The sequence below is a fragment of the Carcharhinus amblyrhynchos genome, chromosome 31 (genome assembly GCF_965287045.1).
Source record: "Carcharhinus amblyrhynchos chromosome 31, sCarAmb.v2.hapA, whole genome shotgun sequence".
Lineage (NCBI taxonomy): Eukaryota > Metazoa > Chordata > Chondrichthyes > Carcharhiniformes > Carcharhinidae > Carcharhinus > Carcharhinus amblyrhynchos.
In genome coordinates, this window is record NC_137354.1 from 14,012,498 (window position 1) to 14,039,656 (window position 27,159).

The following is a 27,159-nucleotide window of genomic DNA, read 5'->3' on the forward strand; positions in this document are numbered from 1 at the left end:
ATCTATCAATTAGAAACTACTTTGGAGATGAGTTTCTGTTTTCGATATATACCAACTGTGGATCAAATTGAGTCCTTTAGAACTGTACTGGACATAGTAGTTGTCAAAAAGAGGTCCATTGGAAACTCCATAATTTGTCTCAATGCCAAATGGGAACATTTTGTAGCAACTAATTACACAACAGCAAGTATCAAAAAATCCAACAGAATTTCCAACTGAACCAATGACAACAGTCCCATAACTGCCCTACATTCTGCTGGATTTTGACATGTAAATGGATCCCTATAGTGGTGGGAACATTTAAGCCACAAATATACATATATTTAAGGGCCACAACACCATGGAAAATGTGAATTTTGGAAGATTGCTGCATTTTGGCATTGTTGCTGTCATTCAAGATAAAATGGAAGAATGAAAGGTGTCGCCATATTTCTGCCCAGTTTGGTTGCTATGGAACAGCAAAGAAGCCCTGGTTAGGTGCAAGATGTTCATACCTGTTCATATGATCCACCACACAGAATAACATGGACTAGTCTCCTGTGGCTGAGGTTGAAAAAAAGCATGTGAACAGTGTCAAAGAATTAAAATGGGCAAGTGACCAGAAGTTCAAGGTCACGCTTGTGGATGGAACGAAATGTTATATAAAGCAAGCACCTATTCTGTGTTTGATCTCCCTAGTGTAAAAGAGATCACATTATGAGCAGCAGCAAATTACACCCAACTAGATCAATGTTTCATGTAGAAAGGATTTGGATCCATGGACCATGGGGAGGCAGGTCATTGCACCTTCACTCACATGGGAAGGTGTTGTGGAAAAAGGACATGATCCTGGGGTGATGGAGGAGTGGATTAAGACAATGGAATAGTGTCCTTACAGAAAGCAAGGACAAAGGAAAGGTCCCTACCCAAACACATTGACTGTTCTTCTTTCCACAGATAGTCTGACCAGACTACTTTTAACACATTTATATTGCAGATGTCCAGCACCGACAGCATTTTGAGTTTAGATTATGAATGCTCAGTCATAGAGGCTTACAGCATGGAAACAGACCCTTTGGCTCAACTTGTCCATGCCATCCATTTTTTAAAATCCCAATTGCTCGCATTTGGCCCAGATCCCTCTATACCCATCTTATCCATATAACTGTCAAACTAAATCCATCTTCAAGTTAAATCCATCAATGTTCCAGTCAAGAAAGAAAAGTTTCATGCATTTGAAACAACTAAGCATAAAAAAACTGTCAAAGCTACCCATATCCCTACTAACATCCTTCAGGAGTAGGAAGTTGTCAATTCTTGCTGACCATGTCTACGTGTGACTCCGGTCCTTTAACTATTGATTCTTGATATCTTGAGGTGGCCTAACCATTCAGTTGTCAGGGAAACTGGAGATATGCCAGAAATGTATTCTCCACCTTATAAGAATAAACTTTTAAAAAATTAAAAGAAGTTTTCTCATCAGGATTTTTATTACAGAGAACACGGGAACTCTCACAGTGAAGGTACAGAAGCTCTCACAGTGAAGCTTGGTACAGAAAGACTTGCTGATATTTTCACATACATTCTAAAATTATTTTACGAACAAGAGATCATTACAATGGTGCTGAATAGAAGCAAGGTTGACCCACTGTTGAACTCCTTATCCAAGCTTTTGATACCGAGACAGGATTTTCCGTTGCACCGCCTTCCAGCCTCCCATGTTCTCTTAACTATAAACTTTGGGTAATCCAAAATTCTTGGTGACTTCCACTGACACCCAGTTAAGTAATGTCTTGATTTTAAAATCATCCCTCAACACTAACTTCCTTCAGCCCTACAACCCTAAGAGATTTCTGCACTCTTCCAATTCAAATTTACTGACCATCACAGATTTTAATTGCTCTATCATTGGCAGACATGCCTTCAGTTGCTAAAACACTAAAGCTTTACAATTCCATCTCTAAACCTCCACACTTATCTTTCCTTCTTCAATATGCCCCTTAAAATTCACCTCTTTGAATCTGCCCCAAAATCTATTCATTTGGCTTAGCGTTCAATTTAATTTGATCATGCCCATGACGTTACTTGGAATACTTTAGTATGGTAAAGACACTATATAAACACAAGTTATTGTTGGTAAATTGCACCCTAAGAATGGAAAGAAGAGAAAAACTGATCCAAATGAAGAGAACAATATTTAAATTTATAGCTTTTTAATGTCAATTTGCAACAAAATAACTCCACAGCAGTGGATTTGAGAACCATTTACATTTTACACAGTTTACATCATGTATCAAAGTCACCTTGGTGCATACAACAGATGCAAGATATCAAATATACAAATGAATGACAGAAACAAAATTACATATTTTTACTACTTCAGAGCTATATAAATACAAATTAAAGTTTAAAATGTAAAAGTACAAAGACAATAACAAATTCAACATGAGCAATTAAGAACTTAAAATGCATTAAAAATAAAACAAAAATTTAAGTTCATCATACTGATACTCCCATAACTGTTGATCTTCGGTTATTAAAGAAATTTGGACATGTGACTTAAAAGAAATATTCATCAATAGAATTTGCTCAATCATTTCTTGTGCTTGAATAAATGCATCTGGTTTTATGATAAATTAAACCAATCATACGACAGCTTTCAGGATAAGAGTAAAATATGTATTTTCTTATATTTGATATTATTGATGAAAAAGACATGAACACAAAGCAGGCATGGCCACAATTTTTATTGTGGTGGTGGATAATATACCCATTGTCTAACATATTGCAAACATTGCAACGATGTGAAGCATTTTATATAACGTAAACAAACAAAAATTAAAACAAGATTCAAACAATGTTACATTTTAAAAGTGCAATCAACACTGTCAGAAGTAAAACTGGAAAATGTACAAGAGATACATGACTGACAGCAGCACAATCTGTTTGTTGTGTAAAAGAGGATGCCAGTGTGCTATGAAGAACCAAGTATATTCACTGTCTCTCTCCACTGATCCTGCATATGCTTTATATCATATATAAAATTTAGACAAGTGTAAAGATGTACTTCCAACTTATCCCAATATTTGTTGCATTTTCTCTGTGCAATCGTTTATACACAAGGTTTAAAGTGGTTTATGCCTTCATTGAAAGTTTTTTTCCCCCTTAAACCATTGTAAACATGTATGCACTAATGACATTGCTTTACAAAATGATACAGGCAACAACTTATGGTCACTGTCTTAAGAAATCAGAAAAGCAAAATAATTTGTGAGGGATCACTGCAAAACTTTTCATCTGATTTCATATTTCAAGGTCCAGCCTCAACTAGCATGACAGCAGAAATACGCACAAGATTAGATAAAAAGAAATTTCTTGTTCATACTAAATCAACAGCAAAAGCCCAGGGGGTAGGTAATTATACCATGTCAGGTCATTGCAACTCACAAAACAGTAGGCAACATTATTATGCATAAACATTGGGTTATTCAGTATAAATAAGTGTATTCTGCACTTACATTGTTTGCCTGACAAAAATAATAAAATAACTTTGGTTGTCAATGATTCCTACAGAACCAACCCACGGCCAGAAATATTTCTATCTCTCTCACTGTTTGTCAGTTATGTTATTTCAATTTATATATGTCAATTAAAAACAAAAATATATGGATTAGTTACAGTGGCAGATGCATTTACAGTTGGTCACAGAACTAGCAAAAGGTTTTAGCATGATGGCTGACTGAACAGATAAGTGGAAAAACAAATCTTTTTGCATCTGTTATTATTACATTAAGATGGAAATTGGTCAAAGGGTACTGGATCAGTTCGGAACATAAAGAATGTTGAGCTAAGCAGCGAGTCATACAAGGTCAAGACCAAAATTTCCATCTGTCAAATTGCCAATTTCAGTTGTGTTGCTAATGTCAGATTCCATCACGAGTCCAAAAGAAGTTCAGCAATCCCTCGGCTGCTGGGTCAAGTCAGCAATCAGTTTTGTAGCGTCACTGGTAGTGTACCTGGAGCAATAATCTACTCTTTGAGCCAAGTATTTGATCCAGGAAGATGAGGAAAGAGGATGTGGAAAAATGTACTCAAAAATAATGAAGTACAGGGAGATGTAGCTCATACATAGGCCAAAATTCTCCATTCTCATTTGTGGCTGGGATGTTCAGGTGCTGCTGAAAGTAAATTTGGGGTTTTGGCTGGAATGCCAAAGTTTCCAATTCTCGCTAGCAATGTGTTCCGCCACTGATAAGACTGGAAAATCCCACCCACACTCATTCAACCATCAGATACATCAGATCAGTTAGAAATAACCAACAAGTAGGACATTTATACTGCAGGACACAGTTCAGCAAACCCTTAGAGACAGGATGAAGTCTCATCCATTCTGTCACAGATACAAAAACATTTAATATGTGAAATGTGAAGACATTGATCCTGCATTACCTAGATTCTCAATCTGAACAATTTCAATAAAGTAGACAAACTCACTGAACAACACTGGAAACTGAGGAGTTAAAATCATTGTACGTGGAAGTTATTTTGCTTCAACCACAATTGGTAAATTTTAGTGCTCAAAATGGACAGAGTAAACCTCAAATTGGCCAAGAGCATGTTTGTGGAGAACAGCATTAATTACTTAAGCACAGAGGAACAAAATGCCCTTCAAATATATTCCCAAAGTAGAAGAAATCATTTGTAGAGTGCAAACTTTTCTTGCCTCTGCATATAAAACATCTTTCATTGTAACCTTTGTTCAAGGTTTGACCTTACTTCCAGTTAAACTTCTTAGTTCCCTTTTCCACAGTTCCCTCCAAACTATGGATCTTCTGAAAATTTACCCCAGCCTTTCAGCTTAAGATAAAGAAACAAATAAGTATTGGGTGAACATTGAAATCAACTTTTTACTTAACCTGTAAAGAGTTGAACACAATTTAAAATTGCAGCACCCAAACTTATGAATGTTAAGAGCTAAAGTGAGAATTGGGGTAGGACACCCAATTTGGACCAGGATCAAGTTTCAAATTTACCAGAAAGCCACGTTCTAGATGTTTTATATATGCAGTGTCATTTATAAAGACAAAGGTCATTTTCATTGACCTGCTTAGTCTTACTACATTCCACAAGTAGAAACTACATTTCCATTATTTTTAAATCATGATGCTTTAGCAGTAATCTCAGATATCATAATAGTACACAAATTTGTATCACTATAGCTGCATAGAATCTTATTCTAAATGGCAATTGATGCAATGTTAGAGACACAGGTTTTAAAATTGATTTCTACAAACATCATGGAAGTTTTCTAAAAATTAAGACTTCAGATAACTACACACATCATAAATATTGCAGTAAAGTTTATAAAATGCAACTTCTAAGCCATGAAGAATGTTTGTTGCTGCTTTTCAGAAACAAACTGTAGTAGTAGGAAAATCTGCAGGTTGTCTTTTTATTGAATAAAGTAACAGCCAGGAGAATTTCATTTTTGATGTTTGTATAAAATTCATTTTGAAACCTGTATGCAAAGCCTTTAATTGGTTTTCCGTCGTTGGTAGGTTACTCTGTGTACACTGTCAGGAGGGAATGCCATTGTACAAGGGTCACAACTTCACATCAGGTCAATTATGGGACACCACTCCCCAGGGTTCTATGGATCTTTGGCCACTTTAAAGTCATGGCCCCTCGGGATAAGGTACAGTAAAGTACTCACCCCTCCAGGGCAACATGGGGGAACAGTGGTTAGCACTGCTACCTCACAGCACCACGGACCTGAGTCCAATTCCGGCCCCGAGTCACTGTCCGTGTGGAGTTTGCATATTCTCCCCGTGTCTGCTGGGTTTCCTCTTTTCCTCTGCTGGGTGTTCTGCTTTTCTCCTGCAGTCCAAGTATGTGCAGGTTAGGTGGACTGGCTATGCTACTTGACCCTCATGTCAGGGGGAATTAGCAGGCTAAATACGTGGGGTTATGGGAATAAGGCCCAGATGGGATTGTGGTTGGTGCAGACTCAATGGGCCGAGTGGCTATAGTGGTATTATAGGGATTCAATGATTCTATTCTATGATTTCCTAAGTGATTTAGTAGAGAGGTGGATTTTAATTGCTATATGGGGACCAAGTGTATTTCCAAGTAATATAAATTCTTCTAATAATTAAAATTCTTTTTCAGCTACAATATAGAAGAGAATTTGGAAAGACATTACATCTTGAAATTTCTTCCCCATTAAGTAAATACTGATGTAAAATAGCAAGCAAAATAAAAAATATACTGCAAATGTTCGATGTATACAGCAGGTCTAGAAGTTGTTGATAAAAATAGCAAGACATTTGAGGTGTAGATCTTCCAATTTCAATGAACAACCTCCACTCAATGTAAATCCACCTTTTCTCTTTCAATTGCTGACAGACTTGTTTTCTATTTCCAGAAATTTCTGTTTTTATTAAACATCTAACAGAATTTTACCTGAACTACTATCATTGTAACTGTGGTATAAAAATGAAGAATGACGAAGCCAAAAGCAGTTTAATAAACAGGTGCAGTATTTTCTTGCATTATCTTGTGCAGAAAGAGTGCAAGCGAAGTCCAAGAGATGTGGGTCTGAGGCACAGCAGGATTCAAGTTCCAGGCTCCAGAATTATGCTTTTCTTCATAGTGTTCACAACAAATCATGATTGACTCAAGGTTTTCTGGTGTTCAGCACTCAAGGAATCAACTGCAATGCCGAAATATGTATTTCAGTGTCTGTCTGATAACGTTTCTTCGAGCCAGCTCCAATCTAGAGACTGAAAAAGAAGGAGTTGATCGATACTGACGACTGGGTCAATGACTATAATGAAAGTCAATTTTTCATTCTCTCTATCCATCTTTTACCTTACCAAGTATAGACTTGTAATAGCGAAACTGATAAACCTTCAGGTTAACTAAGCAATAGACATCAGAGATCAAGTACTTCCAAGGTACCAAACTGCTCTTACGTCCAGACAAAACAAATTACAGACTCTGAACAACCTTGTGAACATCAATATCCCTTAGCTTTGATGAAAATGTTTACATTGTCATCAAGAAATAGTGTGATGGTCATTGATTTTACCATAGGAGATTTAATATTGAATTTACATTCTTGAAATTTACATTAATTCATAATGTTAAGATATTTAGTAATATTTATTTTCCAAAAACTGTTGAATTGCTGGAGTGTTTGAGTGGTAGATGATTGTACTACCAGGATTTGTAGCAAAATTGCATTGCAGCAGACATGGTTACCTATTGCAGCAGTAACTTCAATAATATTGCTAAAGAAACCACGTTATTGTAATGCCAGCGATTAGGGAGCGCCAGGTCATAATTCAAATCACAGAAAAAAGACTCACAGCAAAACATTACTTTAAGGAAATTTCAGTATTCAAAAGAATTAGTATTTTCTAAAAATATTATCTGTTATTTGAAATTCTGAATAGTTCTTACCGATATGCTATTATTCTGTTCTAATAGAGTTTCCCGCATCAAATTGTGCAACTGGCTGCAGAAAGTTTGGTTCTCTTCAATGACAGACAGTGAAGATTCACTGTAGGGAATAAAGAATGAGCTCATCAAGTGAATTATTTTGTGTTCAACAATTGGGGTTGATATCAAGACTGGCAGTGTACATAACAGACACCACATTTTGAAAACCAATGTTGTTTTACAGGAGACATGTGAACACCATGCTATTTATTAGCTTTTCTCCTCACATATTTGGGTTTACACATTCTGAAAGCATTTCAGACATGATGATTAGCATCTAGAGCAAACAGCATGTTTCACATATTCACAAAAACAGAAGTATTGAACATTAAAGTATCATTGCAAATACAAAAGTAGAAGTAGGCAAAGTGCTGGAACTACCTACCTGTTTTTCATTGCAGACATTGAGGACAAAGGATTAGGCAAGGCATTTTGTGGCATAAAGTTCTGCCCTTGCTGTGCCCATCCTAAACCATGGGGTGAACCAGAAGACACTGGACTTGCACTGTCAGGGCCTCGAGCTGTGCTCTGAAAGGAATGAAATATCCAACAGAATGTTTAAGATCAACTCACTGCATTAAACATGCAACACCATTCATTTCAAAGAGAGGTGAGCAGTGTTTAAGCTCACTGCCATATAGCAAGCACGGATGCAAAATCAAAAATCTTTTCCATAATAAATTTCCGATAATGGCTAGGCCAGGTTGAAGAAGCACCAAGAAGGCAGGAAATTTTGGCAGTGAATCCATCCCAGTTACACTCAGAGATATTCAATAGGCTGATGTCAAATTTGCTCAAAAGGATTTCTGGCAGCTTGTCATCCATCAGTTCACGTGGCAGAGAATGATGTGCAGTGGTATAGGGGCATTGGAAAAGAAAGAAATATAGAAACACCTCTTGTTTAAAAGGTGACTGTACAATTGTTAGTAAGCTACAAAAGGGGAGGGGCAGGGCACAGGCATTAGAAGATACATTACATATAAATGAAGGTTGTGCCTGAGGAAAAAGTGCCTCCCCTCATCTTCCCAGCAGGTTCCACAACACATTCAAAGCAGAGGTTAAGTTTGTGTGGGTCTCAACTCTGCTAAATTTCAGTGTAACGGGGGCAGGAAAAAGCTTAATGACGGCACAATTAGATTTTCAGAACAGATTCATGTTTTGCTATAGAATCACAGAAGGTTAATGGCACAGAAAGAGTCCACTTGGTCCATTGTGTCTGCACCAGCTGGAAAACAATCCACTGAGCCCAATCCCACTTTCCAGCATTTAGTATGTGTCCCTCCACTGTATAAACTGTCCACTGATTTACTTTGTTGTCAAGCAATAAGCAGCAGTATTAGCAGGTTTTATGGTGTCACATGGTGATGTGCAAGTGATCACTGAAAGTATACGAAATGCTAGGTTTTAGCAAATCAAAGACCTTCGCACATCTAACTACTTTGATAGGACTTGAAATACAAGATCATTGTACAGGAACTCAGCAGTCATAACCAAAATTTAATGAAAAGGTAAACTGACTACGAGGCACATGCCAGGACAAGGTATAGGAAGTTCAGAAGTGAAATTACTATCCTATTCAATAGCTTTACTGCTGATGCAGAAGTCAAGTCACCTGTTCACTCCCCAGTCACAGAAGTTAGTACAGGGTAACTTGGATGGGGAGAAATCATGAAGTAAATGTGACGGTAAACAAATAACACTGGGGGTATAAAGAGAAAAACAACACTAAAATGTATGAACATTCATTATCTTAAAGATTTACTACTTTGTGACAGTATGAAGTGCAAAGAACGGAACATACCCTAATGGGTAACTGTGACGACAATAATCATGGTATGATAAGATTGACTGTAGTGACAGATTTTGTTTTACTTAATCTCATTACCTCTAGATTTGTGGAACAAAGTACTTACACAAGCAATTTTTAACAAATACCATATTTCTTTCTGCCTCTTTTCTTGTGATCTCAATAACATTTTTTCATTTTCTCTAATATTATCAAGTGCTTGTTCAATCTTTGGAAAAAGATCAATGATCTTCTGTTTGCAAGCCAAAAGTTTACTATAAGACACAAAGAAAGATAATGGTTAAAGAAAGACCTCTCAAGACAGTTTGGTGATAATATATCATTTACAAAGGAAACACTGATGATCAAACTACATGCAGCAAGAAAATAAATCAACACACTTGGTTTGACAACACTGTAAAACTTTGTTTGCCAGAGCTAGAACAAACTAAAGGTCTATTGCAGTATTTCAGTTTTGGGACTATTAAATATTAGGAGAAGAAAAAGCATCGTCTTTAATCCCCTGAACACACAGAGTTCCCTAGTCACTGACACGCTCTCTCTCCCCAGCATCTATGAGTTGAATCAGACTATTTGCAACCTTATGTGATACTTTATCCCAAGATGAGCTTCCCACCATGCATCTGTGCCTATTTCTACCTTTATAGCTTTGCCCAACTCTGCCCCCGCCTCATCTGCTTGTGAAATCCTCAGCCATGTCTTTGTCATCTCTAGACTTGATTATTTGAACGCACACCTTCCTGACCTATCGTCATTTACCTTCTGTAAATTCAATCATTCAAAACTCTGTGCTCATATCCCAACCCACCTCAGGTCCTGTTCATCTGTCACCCCTATGCTCAATGACCTACAACTTCTCTCCGTTAGCTGATGTCTTGATCTTAATATACTCAAACTTGTTTTCAAACCTCCATGACCTTGCCCCTCCCCTCCAGACCTGTAATGCTCCAATATCTCTGCACTCTAATTCTGGCCACGAGAGCATCCCTAGTTTTAACTGCTCCATCATTGGTGGCTTTTAGCTGCCAAAGCCTTAAGCTTTGGAATTCCTCCTCTAAACCTCTCATTTTTTCTTCCCTTAGTCACTCCTTAAAACCTGCTTCTACGATTAAGTTTTTGTTCATCTGACCTTTTACTTTCTCATGTGGCTTTGTGTTAAATTTTGCTTTATAACCAACTGTGAAGAGCCTGGGATATTTAATATTAAAGATGATATAAAAATACAGAGTACCAGTAAGTGTACTGCGCAATATAAAAAAAGGCACTTTTTTACTAGCTTTCCGGCACTCTACCTTTAAAAACTCACTAGTAGGAAACATCACCAGATCAGAAATTGCACTGTGTTATAACCATTTAGAAGCAACATGTGGAAGTCAGAGATTATAGGTTCATTGGATCTCATTTTCATCTAGTGAGTGAGCTTTATCACTCATACAATCATTGTGAACAAAGTGCAGTATACAGTGCTTATGACATCACAGAAGACAATATCTAAATTAACGAAACATCATTAGTTCCTTCAGGGTTTCCATGATAGAATGCGACATCTGTTGAATAGTCCAGATCTTCTGTTCACTGGCCATGATGCCGTTGCTAAGGGAATGTTTACTATGTATCACAAAATACATTGCAGCTTATGACTGATGGGAACAAGCTTTTAGTATTGAAAAACCAAGCAAATGTTGTCATCCCCATTAAACCCTAAGACATAGGAGCAGAATTAGGCCACTTGGCCTATCGCATCTGCTCCGCCATTCAATCATGGCTGATATTTTTCTCATCCCCATTCTCCTGCCTTTTCCCCACAACCCCGATCCCCTTATTAATCAGGAACCTATCTATCTCTTTCTTAAAGACACTCAATGACCTGGCCTCCACAATCTTCTGCAGCAAAGAGTTCCACAGATTCAGCAGTCTCTGGCTGAAGGAATTTCCCCTCATTTGGGGCGGCGCAGTAGCACAGTGGTTAGCAGGGCTGCTTCACAGCTCCAGGGTCCTGGGTCCAATTCCCGGCTCAGGTCACTGTCTGTGTGGAGTTTGCACATTCTCCTCGTGTCTGCATGGGTTTCCTCCAGGTACTCCGGCTTCCTCCCACAGTCCAAAGATGTGCGGGTTAGGTTGATTGGCCATGCTAAGAAATTGCCCCTTGGTGTCCAGGGATGCGTAGGTTAGAGGGATTAGTGGGTAAAATATGTAGGGATGGGGGGTAGGGCCTGGGTGGGATTGTGTTCGGTGCAGACTCAATGGGCCAAAGGGCCTCTTTCTGCACTGTAGGGTTCTATGATCTATGATCTCTGTTTTAAAGGATCATCTCTTTAGCCCCAGGATGATAAATAGAATGAAAACAGTCCTACAGATTTGATCTAGTGGATGTCGCAGCCCACAACATTATTGGCAATTTTGAAACACTGTGCAATGAATCGAAGATTCTGTATGTACTTAACGAAGAGACAGTATTAAAATTCTGTACTTATGATTGGTCAAGCTGCACTATTAATAATGTGAAGCAATTAACAATATAATTGAATTACAATGATCAGAAACTAAAGTGGACCTGTCACATAAACGTGACTGCAAAAAAAAAGTCAGAAGCTGAATATTCTCCAGCAAGTTGCACGCATCCTGACTTCCCAAGGCCTCTTAAGCACTTGCAAGGTGCAAGTCAGGAGGTTGATGGAGTACTTTCTACACACCACTTGCCTGCATTGGTGCAGCTGCAGTCCTGCTTAGTCAATGCTTCATCCACAAGCCGAAGCATCCACCTTCTCTAACACTGGTGTATTGTGGCTACTTTGTTTACAAGGATGTATTGCAGCAATTTGGAAAGGCTTCACAGCAGCTCCCAAACCTGCCACCTCCGCCAATCAGAAAGATAAGGATAGCAGGCACACATCTATACAATCACCTGCAAATTCCACCATCATGACTTGGAAATATATTGCTGTCATTAATCATTATTGAATAAAAATTCCCTTTCCAACAGCACTATGACAGTGGTTCAGGAAAGCTTCCACCACAGCCTTTGTAAGGAGAATGGCAGGGGAAGACAGCGAGGGAGGGGGAGGACAAAGCAATAGATGCTGGCTTTGTAATAATACCTCCATCCCAAGGATGAATTCAAAGAATCACGGAGTTAAAGTGAACAATCAGGAAGAAGTTGAGCCAATAAATAATGAATGAGTCACACCCATACACCCAAGATGACTCCATTAGCAATGAATAATGATCAATAGGAGATGAAACTCAGCCCACCTTCCCAAATGGTGCAAGTCAGTAGGGCCCTCATTACAATTCCTACAAAATCATTCATTTTTACACATTTTCATTTTGAAATAGGAACATAAATCACAACATATGTCTTTGCATTAAATGCATAACTTAAATATTAAAACTGCAGCACCCTGGCTTTTCAAAATGACACACTTTATATGCAAAATTGAACAAATACAACATATTTTGTATAAGAATCGGTGGGTGGAAAGAAAACTGGTAACTTAAATCTAATGCTATAACTGAAGCACATACAATTTTCAATATAACAAATGCTGGATGACAAGATGATTAAGCGGGAGGTATGCCTGAACATTTTAATTACTACTGTGCCCTTATGCAGCACAGAGCTCATTGAAATATTTGTTGTGATCATTAACAGAATTTTCAAATCTATTCTTGGAATGCAGTGGTGCACGAGACCATTAAGATCTCACAAGTGACACACACATTTGATCTGCTATGGTTATTTCATGAATGCAATTGTTTTAAACAATAAATTAATGCCCAATTTCTTGGGCACTCTGATGGTTTATTGCCAACAATCTATAAATGGTTTACATCAAAGAACCATTACTAATATGCAAGACTTGACACCGATGATGAGGAAGGTGGGGGGGGGGGGGGAGGGGTGTAGTAGGAAACAGGTATTGCAGCCAAGCTTGACCTCACTCTTGTTCAACATCGATACATGCAGACATCCTGCAAGGGTCAATAGTTAGGAATTAGGGCAAGAATTACGGCTGATTTTTCTGTTCCCTAAGCCTGTTGCAATGAGCTCAAATGGATTCTCCTTTAAAGTGGCTCAAGTGAGTGAGAGATTGAGTTACAAAAACACATGTGAACTTTACCTGTGCTTTCTATGTTTTTTTAAAATCATTCTTATAGGTTCAATGACAATCTTCCCAAAACATACGTTAGTCCACATAAAAGTGAAGTATACACTGAAATGTTGACAAATCTTTTAACTACCTAAAAAACAGCAACAAAAATCTCAAGCATACGTACCTGAGATGGGCATAAAGCTCCTTCAGCACCCGATCTTGATTCTGTACTGTTTGAACAATGATCTTTACCATTTCTGTACTGTCTCCATATTGATGGGAATCTTAAAAACAGAATAATGTATTATTATTACACTCGGAAAGGATATTTTTTGGAATGTGTTGAACTTCGAACGATAAAGAGAAGAAAGCTGCTCTATCAATTATTTTGTAAAATAATCCTATTTCTAGCACTTGTACATGGAACCTGCACTGAAATATTTCAAAAGGCCAGATGCACTCGAGCACATCTATTCAATAATATTGATGGCAGTGGGATTGGTGCCATCTGTTAATAGACAAATCATGGGCTTCTCATCCTCTAGACTCTGAGGTTATTTGTTTTGCGGAGACAAAAACAAATTGCCCATAACCAGGCTGCTAACAGATCAAAGACACACCAATTCCACTGCCACCAATGTTACTGAGTAGATACACCAAGTCTTTAAATGATTAGATGAGGATCAAATGTGTGCAGTGCCAAGGATTAAGATTGTTTTGTGAGGGATCCAATCCAGGACATTTCAGTCATTCGTAGGTGTTGTAATGTATGTTTTTAATACTAAAACCCCTCTCAAGTCAGACAAAAGCGTTGAATTCTGTGGCAGTGAATGAACTTGATGTGAGCCACATCTATAAACCATACAACTAAAGATGCAGACACAAAAATAAATCATTAAATTGAAAATCATCTAATAAATTAGTTGGACAACAAATGATGCTGTTTTATTTCTGTTACTCTGGCCAAAAGGGTGACAGAGGCAGAAACCCACACTGCATAAAAGAAATACTTGGATTTACACTTGCAACTTGGATGCTGGAAGGCATTACGCAAAGACTGGCTGCAAGAAATTGTGGTCACATTTTTAGAACTCAATACTTTACCATAACTGGATTGAAAAGAGGCAAGAATGGTTTTTGGTGAAACTGCCAACTTCTAATTGTTGCTATGAGATAGCGTGTGCTCAATCGTCACTAAGATAACCATAATGCACCCATACATCTTGAGAGTTTTGCTGCTCATTTTCATCATTTATTCTACCTTAACATGATCCAACAAATTTCCATGCTCTGCAACAGTTCACAAGTCTTAACTCAGGCCCTCACAAAGATAGACTGAGTTCAGACAAACTAGAGCACCACACATTAAAACTGGTTACTCTTCTTTGTGAGAAGGCCCCTATACCAGGTTAAAGTCAACGAGGATCGATTGTTTATGGGCCGTCTATGATAAAATCTAATCAGAAATCTGAGAATTTTATATGCTGTTCTATGTTCACAAAGATTAAGCTAAATCTGCAGAGTTAAAAACGTGCACAATACCTTTAGGTTTTCCCTTGAGCTTCTTGTATAAATCGATGGCTTTCTTTTCTCTAGAAAGGAAAATTATGATTAGTGAAATGATTTATTACGTCAACATACTTGTAAATCAATCTAATGAATTGTTATGTCTGTTGAAGGACCATTACTTGCCATAAATAATTCCTTTCATAAATTAATCTAAACATGTGGATGATTGCACTGTTCTGCTGAAAGCATACTTATAGATTTTTCTGGGTTTTATTCAATCTAAGCACTGTCTTAAAGCATTTGTCCTCATGAAAGCTCTGAACTAAATTATTGCTTTCTGTGCAACAGCACAATACATTTTCCTTTAAGTTTAGAAATATATTTACCTTTCTACTTGCTCAAGAGGAAAGTATTTCCCATATCTGTATTCGCAGTTTCAGATTTTACACTAATTAACACAACTGGACAATGATAGATTTGCTTGTCTTAACCAGAATTGGGACTTTTTTTCCTACTCAAAAATGGATTCTATGTTATTCAATAAAATTATACATTTTGACAATGACCGAAAGTCAAAAACACACCAAATCCAAAGACGTGCGGGTTAGGTGGATTGGCCATGATAAATTGCCCCTTCGTGTCAGGGGAACTAGCTAGGGTAAATACATGGGGCTACGAGAAAGGGCCTTGATGGGATAATTGTTGGTGCAGACTCGATGGACTGAATGGCCTCCTTCTGCATTGTAGGATTCTATGATTCTAAGTGATAGAACTAGATTTAGTGGTTTATATTACATTTGACTCCAGATTTACATGATGTTGAAAATGGAACTTACTGTTTTTTCTAGGAATCAATATATGCCCTATCAAGGGAGTGGGACTTGAAACGGAAACACCTCTTTCAATTATATCTCATCCACATAAAAGCTTATTTAAATATTTTCATTGGAAAAATATGACTTCAGTCATTATCAGGTGAATGACAATTGGCTTCAGTATCCAAGATTTTGCAAAGAAAACTTAAGAGGGAAAAGCTTAAAGGGGCAGAGTTGGAGACATAACTCCTGGGATCGTTTAAAAACTTTAATGCTATAACAGAAAAACTATAGGCATTTTCTGAAAGGATGATCTAGAACTGTCACCTCTGCAGCGACTTGCTTTCACACAGGTGACAATTAAAGCACATATGAATATTTTCACAATTGCCGTGGCAGTGAAAACTAACATATTTGACACTCTGTGTAATATCATTTTCTTGTGTCTTCTATCATTCGTCACTTTTGACTGGAGAAGAGCAATTGGCCATGCTAAATTTTCCCTCATTGTACCTGAAGAGGTATGAGAGGATGGTGACTAGGGGATTTTCACAGTAACTTCACTGCAGTGCCGGTGTAAGCCTACTTGAGACACTAATAAATAAACTTCAAACTTAAAAGAAATGAACAAAATGGAGTTAGACTTTAGGCAGTTAATGGGTTCATGTTCGTTGAATTAAGATGGTCGAGTGTATGAAGTTGGCACTTTTGACCAGACACTGTGGCAATCCACTGATTTCCACAAGTTTATTTTAGGAAAATACAAGTTGCCACTTTAGAAGATTATGCAGAAATCTATTGTATTAGGAATTTTTTTTTCCTTACAGGTTTTCCATAACATCTCCCTGCCGCCTCGCATACGGGCTTCTCTGCAGTTCCACTATTTCACTGTGCAGTCCCACGATTTGTTCTTCCAAATGACCAATTTCAGCAGCCTAAAATGTCCAAAAAAATTTCTGAAAATGAAATGAGCTGTAGATTCCATTATTATTGTTATCCTTGAAGTAAATTATCCCAGAAGGGCCATTATATATGGAATAATTAGTTTATTCAGTTGCTTAGACATACATATGGAATGTGATGGACAGTAATTGGGTTGCATCTCTTCCTCCCTGTCAATATTGAAATACAGTTAAGAAGTCTCACAGTACCAGGATAAAGTCCAATAGGTTTATTCGGTAGCACAAGCCACAAGCTTTTGGAGCGCTGCCCCTTCATCAGGTGAGTCATCACCATGTTGTGAGACTTCTTACTGTGCCTACTCCAGTCCAACGCTGGCATCTCCACATCATTATCTAAATAGGCATCAACAGGGTCCTTGTGCATGAGTCGCAAAAACCCAGCTTGCAGGTGCAGCAGGTGGTCAGGAAGGCGAATGGGATGCTGGCCTTCATAGCGAGGGGGATTGAATATAAAAGTAGGGAGGTCTTGCTGCAGCTGTATAGGGCATTGGTGAGGCCGCAGCTGGAGTACTGTGTGCAGTTTTGGGCACCGCACCTGTGCAAGGATATTTTGGCCTTGGAGGGAGTGCAGAGGAGGTTTACTAGGCTGATACCGGAGTTGAGGGGGTTGAGCTATGAGGAGAGGCTGAATAAACTAGGCTTGTACTCGTTAGAGTTTAGAAGAATGAGGGGAGATCTCATTGAGACGTATAAGATGATGAATGGGATGGTTAGGATAGAGGTGGAGAGACTCTTCCCGCTCAAAAAAGACAGTAGGGACTAGGGGGCACAGCCTCAAGATAAAGGGGAGGCGGTTTAGAACGGAGTTGAGGAGGAACTTCTTCACTCAAAGGGTGGTGAATCTCTGGAATTCTCTGCCCGTTGAAGTGGTGGAGGCTGCCTCGCTAAATATTTTTAAGAAGCGGGTTGATGGGTTCTTGATAAGAGAGGGGATTAAGGGTTATGGGGAGAGGGCGGGAAAGTGGAACTGAGCAGCGACAGATCAGCCATGATCTTATTGAATGGCGGGGCAAGCTCGAAGGGCTAGATGGCCTACTCCTGCTCCTATTTCTTATGTTCTTATGTAAGTGGAGTCACAGGTGGACAGAGAGGTGAAGAAGGCATTTGGCACGCTTGGTTTCATCGGTCAGAACACTGAATACAGGAATTGGAACTTCTTGTTAAAGTTGCACTGGACATTGTTAAGGCCACACTTGAAATACTTTTCTGGTCACCCTATTATAGAAAGGATATTATTAAACTAGAAAGAGTGCAGAAAAGATTTACTAAGATGCTAACAGGACTTGATGGTTTGAATTATAAGGAGAGGCTGGATAGACTGGTACTTTTTCCTCTGGAGCATAGGAAGCTGAGCAGTGATCTTAAAGAGGTCTATAAAATAATGAGGGGCATAGATCAGTTAGAAAGTCAATATCTTTTACCAAAGGTAGGGGAGTCTAAAACTAGAGGGCATAGGTTTAAAGTGAGAGGGGAGAGATACAAAAGTGTCCAGAGGGGCAATTTTTTCACACAGAGGGTGGTGAGTGTCTGGAAGAAGCTGCCAGAGGTAGTAGTAGAGACAAATACAATTTTGTCTTTTAAAAAGCATTTAGATTGTTACATGGGTACGATGGGCATAGAGGGATATGGGCCAGATGCTGGCAATTGGGATCAGCGATGAATGGGATGGATAGGATAGAGGTGGAGAGACTCTTCCCGCTCAGAAAGGATAGTAGGACTAGGGGGCATAGCCTCAAGATAAAGGGGGGCGGTTTAGAACAGAGTTGAGGAGGAACTTCTTCACTCAAAGGGTGGTGAATCTCTGAAATTCTCTGCCTGTTGAAGTGGTGGAGGCTGCCTCGCTAAATATTTTTAAGACGCGGGTTGATGGGTTTTTGATGAGAGAGGGGATTAAGGGTTATGGGGAGAGGGCGGGAATGTGGAACTGAGCCACGACAGATCAGCCATGATCTTATTGAATGGCGGGGCAGGCTCGAAGGGCTAGTTGGCCTACTCCTGCTCCTATTTCTTATGTTCTTATGTTTTAAAACAAAAGGGCAGCATGGACAAGTTGGGCCAAAGGGCCTATTTCCATGCTGTAAACCTCTACTGCTGAACAACACTGCTTTCAACAACTTATCAATGCAAGCATCATCCCTTGTATTTTATCCTTTACTACCTTTGATGTGGTATGGATAAGTTTGTATGTTCTTTGACTACAACAATGGAGGATGTCAGGTGTGTGAAATGACACATCCTAAATTTTCAATTAAAAAAATCTTTTTTCAGGATTCATCTCACATCTAGAGGCATTAGAAACTGGGTTGTTGCCTCATGCACACATATATTTGCTCGCATTTTACTTCCTGCTATAGCTCAAACATGGAAATTAACTCTCTGGAGGGTAAATTTTAAAATCCACCTTTACTTCAAACAGCTGTTGATGTATTCTTCAAGGGAGAAAAAACATTCCATTTAAATACTGTTCTTGTGCTAGTGGCTGGTCAGCAAAGACATTTGTTCATGTCACTCTACCAGCTCCAAAACTGGATCACATATGTCAATAAGTGTTTTTTAAAAAGCACACGTTCTACCAAGTGGCACTTTAGTTTTCCTCAATTACAAACAACTATTATTTTACGTCACTAAGTCAAGGGAAAATCAGAAAGATACTGAGTGATGCACGTTTCATTTTCACAAATTAAGTTTCCCCCCCAGATTGGGATTTCTCCCTGTTAATGAGGTTTATAACAGGTCTGGGTCATGCAAACTAGGCAAAGAGATCACAGCAGGGGCCTATAGACAAGTAACAAGGCGAAGTCAGAGGAAAATGTTGGACAAATTTGAACTGAAAGTCTGTTGAGAACCTAAGTATCTTCGGAGTGTTTTTATTTAGTTGGCACAAAGCTGAGTCATAAACTTTCCACACCCTTATCCCAGGTGCACAGCTGTAAACAGCATTACTGTCATGATCTCCTGCACAAACACCGTATAAACAAAGCACTGCATTTTGATCTTTCCTCGTGACAGGTCCAATAAAAAGCTGATCATCCCAAAACACATTTCACAGTAGTGTAAAAGGTCACCACAAATATCCATTAATTCAAACAGTCATTCATTTAGTGGAGATAATATTCCACTTCATACTGCTAAATCATCCCAGAGTGCTGTAGGCTGCAATGGATTCTTAATTTGTTACTTATCACTCAATCGGTTTTGAAGCATTATGAGAATGATTCCTTCCAGTTCAACAATTTTAAGCACTAGCAAAGTTTATGATTTACTCACCTGTTTACAAGCTTCTGCCTTCTCCTCCATTTCCTTCCACGCTTTCAACATCTTCTCAGAAGCTAAGAATAAAAATGTATTTTCATTGCCAACTTAAATTCATAAGGATCTTAATAAACAGCTTACTTTACTCAAATTTCAAAATCAGTTTTCATCCAAACATTCCGAAAGCAAGAACTACACTAAACAGACTGGGTGGAATTTTCCCAAAAAAAGGACCAAGGGCAGAATTTTCCTATCCTGCTTTGTTTATATATTAACCCTCAGTTAGGGAGGGTTGACCATTGGACATTTTGTAGAAAATTCTATTCTGTAGCGGAAAGCACATGATCTTCCTATATGATATCGGCTTTCTTAAAAATTTAACTGTTGGTCTATGCCTGAATTAAAAGCTGTACTTATGAATATTTGGAGTGGGAGGGACAGGACCATGCTAAGGTCCATTGATCTTAGGCGGGATTTTCCGGTCTTGGGGCGAGAAAACTGGTGTAGACAACTTGTAGATTTTTCAATTTAGGAGACAGAATTCGCTGCTCATGATACGATCTCATTGATGTCAGGGTGAATAATGCAGATTGGCTGAGCACTTTGTGGATCACCTCCATTTATTCCACAAGCCCCACTCCCACTCTGATCTCTCTGTCTGCAGTCTCCTGTATGAAGCTTGTGCACGGCACCTTCTTACTCCAACTGATGGTTTTGTAGACTTTTGGACACATCTATGTCAGATTATAACACCTACCTCAATTTCTTCACAAAGCAGCCCTTGGTAATAATTCCACTATTTATTTGCATCTCCTCCAAATCCATCTTAATGATGGGAGATCTCATTGAGACGTATAAGATGATGAATGGGATGGATAGGATAGAGGTGGAGAGACTCTTCCCGCTCAGAAAGGATAGTAGGACTAGGGGGCACAGCCTCAAGATAAAGGGGGGGCGGTTTAGAACGGAGTTGAGGAGGAACTTCTTCACTCAAAGGGTGGTGAATCTCTGGAATTCTCTGCCCGTTGAAGTGGTGGAGGCTACCTCGCTAAATATTTTTAAGAAGCGGGTTGATGGGTTTTTGATAAGAGAGGGGATTAAGGGTTATGGGGAGAGGGCGGGAATGTGGAACTGAGCCACGACAGATCAGCCATGATCTTATTGAATGGCGGGGCAGGCTCGAAGGGCTAGTTGGCCTACTCCTGCTCCTATTTCTTATGTTCTTATGTTATCTTATCTTTTTTATCCCATTATCACCTCCTTTACCTTGCATTATCATCCCTTTTGTGTTCTAATTTCCCCTGCCAGCTGGATGAAGAGTAAAAAAGGCCAAGGAAAAGTCCTATTGGACCCCGACGTGCAGAGGCAGGAAGAGATATCATTGCTGATGACACTCAAGCTAAAAAAACTGGATAAATCATGCACACCTCAGCCTCTGACCAGAGGAAAGGCACCTGGGGGAGGATGATCAAAGGCTGCACAGCAGTCATAGTCACTACACTTGTTATTTGTGGTTATTACTTGGGCTGTAGCTTACATGGCAGAGACAGATTCTTGATTTGAGAGATTCAATATGAAGCTATGTGAAAAATAGCTATGGGAGGTAACTACACTAAAGGAATCTGGGGAGGAAAGGTAGGCTGGAGATGAGACCACAGTTTGCAAGGCCAGAGTGATTGAAACTAGCTACTTTTTTTTTTGAGGGAGATGAAGGTGGCAGTCTTGAAAAGATGGAGAGGGAACCATTTACAACATCAACATGTGTGGACGCAGGAAGGGAAATTGGATGGTCAGCAGTTTAATGGAAACAGGTCAAAGAAGCAGTTTATGGGGCTCATGGACAAGATAAATGGGAAGAAGACACTGAACTCTCCTCGAACAATTTAAGTTGTAGTTATTTACATGATCCTGATAACATATCAGGTAAATCAGTTGCTTCAGCAAGTAATTTTGTTCTTGTGATGTTATTTCTTCTTACAGCCATATGGTCACTAGGGATCAATGACACATGAGGATTCCAGTTGCTATGTTCACTATAATAGCAGATGAACAGACAAGTGGCTATTGGTTGTACAGTATGAATTCAAGAAATTCCTGCTCTCACCTACACTTCCACCTATTAAACAATGAATAGCCAGGTCATTCATGTTATTAACTGTGGTCAACAGGATTTATGAGCGAACACCATGAAAATGAAGGTTACCTGATCACTTTAAATCAATGTAATTGTTGAAGGTGCCATTATGATTTAATGTACTTACTATACATTTTAAACTAATTGAAACACTTACATATTCCACATGCCATTTGTTCACGATATTTTACCAGATCAAGCCCAATGCTTGACTGAAAAAAGTCCAGCTTGGCCTTTAACTGCTGGGAATTAGAAAACATTGTTGTCTTCATTTTTGTAAGGTTATTGTTGTAACGAAGAAGACTCAGCCTGGGAATAAATTACAATTCGTAATCACAATGAGGGCCTATGGAATATTTGGAGATGTATATACATGTGAAATAAAGAATATCCCATTGAAGGTCTGTCTCTTCACTGTGATACCAGAAAATATCCCTTAAAATGATGGTGAAGTAAGCCAGTTATATAACCTCTGTATAATAATCTTCAAACACAGGCAACTAAAAAACAAGTAGGCTGGGATTTTGCACCTGGGGAAATGGCAAAGTGGGCACAAAATCCCACAAGAGGCCAAAAGCGAGATTCATGTCCCTTGGCTCTCACAACGCGATCACCCCCGCCATAACAGGGTTCCCGCACAGGAAGGCCAGGAAACTCATTCAAATATATTACCACATAATTAGCAGGCTTCCCCACAATACCGTTCTCCCAGATTGGAATTTCTCCCTGTTGGTGAGGTTTGTAACAGGTCTGGGTGTTGCAAACTAGGCGAAGAGATCACAGTTGGGGCCTATAGATAAGTAGAGCCCCAAGAGAAGAGGGACATGCCCAGGCAGTACCAGGTGGGGAGCTCCATGGGTGGGGTTCCCATGGTGCGTGGGGGTTGTCTCTGTGTCCATGGGAAGGAATTTTTCATTTTACTTTTACATTCTTGAAAGCCAATGCTGTTGGCTCTAAGTGCCCACCGGGGAAGCACCTCCAGGTTTTTTTTTCTTTTAAGCTCTGGACAATAAGCGGAGAAAAGCTGGCTGTGTAGCCAGTGTGCTGCACACTACTTTGCTTGTTTGGTCAGGCACTCGAAGAAAAAAATAGATAAAATTCCATCCATTGAAATTACCAGAAATGTGAAAATAATATTGTAAAACAATTAATAAAATCCATTTATAAAACCAAGTATTCTCACAAGCCAATGTAGTTTAAAAAGGCAGACTACATTAGTGCCAAATGCACAGGAATGAAAATCATTAATTGTACAGAAAGGAAAAAAAGAGAAAAGAAAAACTATTCTTGAATAGTTAAAAATACACTTTCCAAACAGAACATTTGGGTCCCATTTACACCATGACTAAACTATCAGTATTAATGTATTCTCCCTGTCCGACAGTCACGTCCAAATATTATGAGTGTTAAGCTATTTTCAGCCAAAACATGTTTCCCATCTCAGACCAAAGCTACTTGGCTCAAACACACATGAATAGAAATTGAAACTAAACCCTGTCAAAAAATATCAATCCTGGATTTTTGCAGGGAAATTGGGATGTCACATATTGATAATGTTCTTTTATACTGGGTGACTGGAAGCAATGTAGCACAAACCCTGAAAGGGGTAGAAAGAAGTATACAAATAATAAAGACAATTTTTAAAAAATCTATTATAATTTTCTCCCTCCAATCACCTCAGTAACAGGTGAATTATCTGTTCTGTTTCACTTTAAACATAGATGAACTTGGTCGGAAAGTTAAACAACATGCCCCATGGGAGAAGGCGAAAACAAAAAATTAAGTATAAAAAGATGTTTATATCTTTATAGTTCCCAAATGACACATGCAATACAAATATTTAGTGGTGAATTTCCGCTCAATTTTAAGCCCCTCAGACTAATTGAAGCAGTTCACTGATGCAGTGCATTTCAGCTCACTTCTTCTAAGTAGCCTCAACCCACGTCACTGCTCTTCACACTGACCAAAATGCTGCCTTCAGGAATATAGTATTTAAGGAAACAACTGATTTTTGGAAAGGCATTTCTAATTAAACAAATTGTCTGCAAATAATATTACTTTTAAAAGCTCTATTTGTTACAAAACTCTTGTGAAAATGTTCTCAACAACACATTTGAGCACCAATTCCTAAAATATTCCATACAGTTTTGCTGTAAATTAATTTTGAGGAACGACACCCCCCTCCCCCCACCCCCGAAAGACCATCAATTAAAGCCACTGCATAAGGCCAGACACTGTAAAAAAGAGGCAGTGGAACAGAGGAAAATCATTTAATTGAAATGAAAGTCACCGCCAGATTGCTCTTGTGTGCCACCCAGTGGATAGTTCTGTAAAATACCAAAAAGCTGCCTCTCATCTATGCCAATGCGTGTTGAGCTAAGAGGACAAGATTTTGCTGAAAAGATAATCGGAATGATGCATCCTGTTATTAATGCACAATTGACCAGTAACTTGTGATGAGGAAGAGACAGCTCATGAATTCCAAATCACAAACAAGGGCCGGTACAGTGGCAATGCACTGCTATGTCTCAGTGCCAGAGACCCAGGTTCAATTCCAGCCTTGGGCGACTGTGTATAGTTTGCACATTCTCCCCGTCTCTACATGGGTTTCCTCTGGATGCTCTGGCTTCCTCCTGCAGTCCAAAGACGTGCCAAGCTAAATTGTCCCTTAGTGTCCAAATATGTGTAGGCTAGATGGATCAGCCATGGCAATGTGCAGGGTTATGAGGATAAGGCCTGGATAAGAGACACTGTCAGAGAATCAGTACAGACTCAATGTGGCAAATGGCCTCTTTCTGCACTGTAGGGATTCTATGATTCTAAGTTGCTGGGTGACTTCCCTTTGCAATAATGGAATCTCACTCTTAATCTCATTCGTGAAGTTGTTGTATTTTCACATTAATTACATATTAATCTCATCACAGAAAGTCAAGTCTATTAGTTAATCAAATCATATGGTAATTGTTCATGGCTGTTAATCAAATTTTTCATTCAAATAAATGTGAGTCATTCTTTCGGGTTGCAAATTTTATTAGATTTAAAAAAATGTAAAATTTAGCATTTTTGAGTTTTTCTCATTTTCCTTTGTTTATCGTTTCCTTGCTCTTTCTGTACTTAATTCTGGACTTCATTCACTAATTCTTATTTCTTAATCCATTAATCTCATCAGTTAAGGAGAAAAACTATTGGTTCCATTGCTCACTAAGGCCTCAGATGGCCTATTAACCTCACGGTACACTTTACATTTAATTTTTTATGAACTATTTAACTTATTAGACATATCATGAGATATTATAGGTCTGTCTCTCAATGATCAAAGTGAAGGAAGGGATCATTGACACCTACAAGTATCACTTATTCAGCAATTGCCTGTTCATTGACACTCAGTTTGAGTTCCACTAGGACCATTCAGCTGCTGACCTCATTATAACCTTGGTCCAAACATGAACAGAAGAGCTGAATTCAAGAGGTGAGGTGAGACTGACTTCCCTTGACATCAAGACAGCATTTGACCAAGGATGGCATCAAGGTTCCCGAACAAAGCTGGAGTCAATGAGAAGCAGGGGCAAACTTTCCACCGGGCAGTTATACTGGGCAAAAGAAAGATAATCATGGTGGTTTAAGGTCAATCATCTCAGTCACAGAACAACAGAACATCACTGCAGGAATTCCTCACAGGGGTATCCTACGCCCAACCATCTCCAGCTGTTTGATCAATGACCTTTCCTTCTATCATAAGGTCAGAAGTGTGGCTGTTCACTCATGATTGCATAATACTCAGCATCATTCACAATTCCTCAGCAGTCCATATCTATACACAGCAAGATCAAGACAACATTCATTGAATCCTTACAGTGCAGAAGGGAGCCATTAGGCCCATCGAGTCAGCACCAACTCTCCAACACAGCATCCTATCCAAGACATCTCCCTGTAAATTTTCCCTCAGTATACCCGAGCAGGCGCCAGAGCGTGGCGACTGGGGGATTTCACAGTTACTTCATTGCAGTGTAAATATAAGTCTACTTAAGCCCATGTATTTACCCCACTAATTCCCCTAAATCACTCATACTGGGTCACTAAGTGACAATTTAGCATGGCCAATCAACCTAAATTGCACATCTTTGGACTGTGGGAGGAAACCAGAGGAAACCCACACAGACATGAGGAGAACGTGCAAACTCCACACAGTCTTTCAAGGCTGGACGAACCCGAGTCCCTGCAGATGTGAGGCAGCAGTGCTAACCAATGTGCCACCTTCGGGCAGATAAGTGGCAAGTAACGTTCATGCTACATAGGTAATCACCTTTTCCAACAGAAGAAAATCTAATCATCCCATGACATTCAATGGCATTACTAGTGCTGAATTTCTGACTGTCAACATCCTGAGGGTTGCCATTGAACAGAAACTGAACTAGACTAGTCCAATAAATATTGTAACTGTAGGTCAGAGGCTGGGAATTCTGTGGCAAGTAACTCAACTCCTTACTCCCAAAAGCTTGTCTACCATTTACAAGGCACAAGTCAGGATGCCACCTGCCGAGATTAATGCAGCTCCAACAGCATTCAAGAAGTCTGACACAATCTAGGGCAAAGTATCCTCAAGGCATTCACTCTCTCTATCGCCAGTGTTTGTAGCGCGTGTCATCTGCAACAGGCACTGTTGTAATTCACCAAAGCTCCTTCAACAGCACATTCTAAACCCATGATCTCTACCATCTCAAACAACAAAGGCAGTAGATGCAGAGGAACACTGCCACTTGCACATTCCCCTCCAGCCTGACTTGAAATTATATTGCCATTCCTTCACTATTATTGGGTCAAAATCCTGTAATTCCCTTCCTAGCAGCACTATGGGTGCACCTAAACTACACCAGATGGTCTCCAGTGGTTCAAGAAGGCAACTTACCACTACCTTCTCAAGAACAATTAGGAATAGGTGATAGATGCTAGCCTAGACAGTGAAGCCTGCACCCCATAAAAAGAAATGCCCCACTTCTACATAGTCTGTCCCATTCTGGGTGTCTGGGGATAAAATAGCAGAATTTTACAATCCAAATTAAAAATACATAAAGGGAATTAAGATTGCTCAAACACAAACTCAGAA

General features: G+C 39.1%; 1 protein-coding gene across 1 annotated transcript in view; it reads right to left on the minus strand.

Annotated features, from left to right (window-relative positions):
- Positions 1-2,175: 2,175 nt before the first annotated feature.
- Positions 2,176-27,159, minus strand: part of chuk (component of inhibitor of nuclear factor kappa B kinase complex) — a 75,202-nt gene continuing 50,218 nt past the window's right edge. The window contains exons 14-22 of the mRNA XM_080215895.1: positions 22,213-22,364; positions 19,937-19,998; positions 16,533-16,642; positions 14,926-14,975; positions 13,568-13,667; positions 9,396-9,543; positions 7,868-8,010; positions 7,444-7,543; positions 2,176-6,761 (exon numbers count right to left, since the gene is read on the minus strand). Coding sequence (XP_080072021.1) covers positions 6,714-6,761; positions 7,444-7,543; positions 7,868-8,010; positions 9,396-9,543; positions 13,568-13,667; positions 14,926-14,975; positions 16,533-16,642; positions 19,937-19,998; positions 22,213-22,364 — 913 coding nt within the window. The 3' untranslated portion in view covers positions 2,176-6,713. The remainder of the gene's footprint in view (positions 6,762-7,443; positions 7,544-7,867; positions 8,011-9,395; positions 9,544-13,567; positions 13,668-14,925; positions 14,976-16,532; positions 16,643-19,936; positions 19,999-22,212; positions 22,365-27,159) is intronic.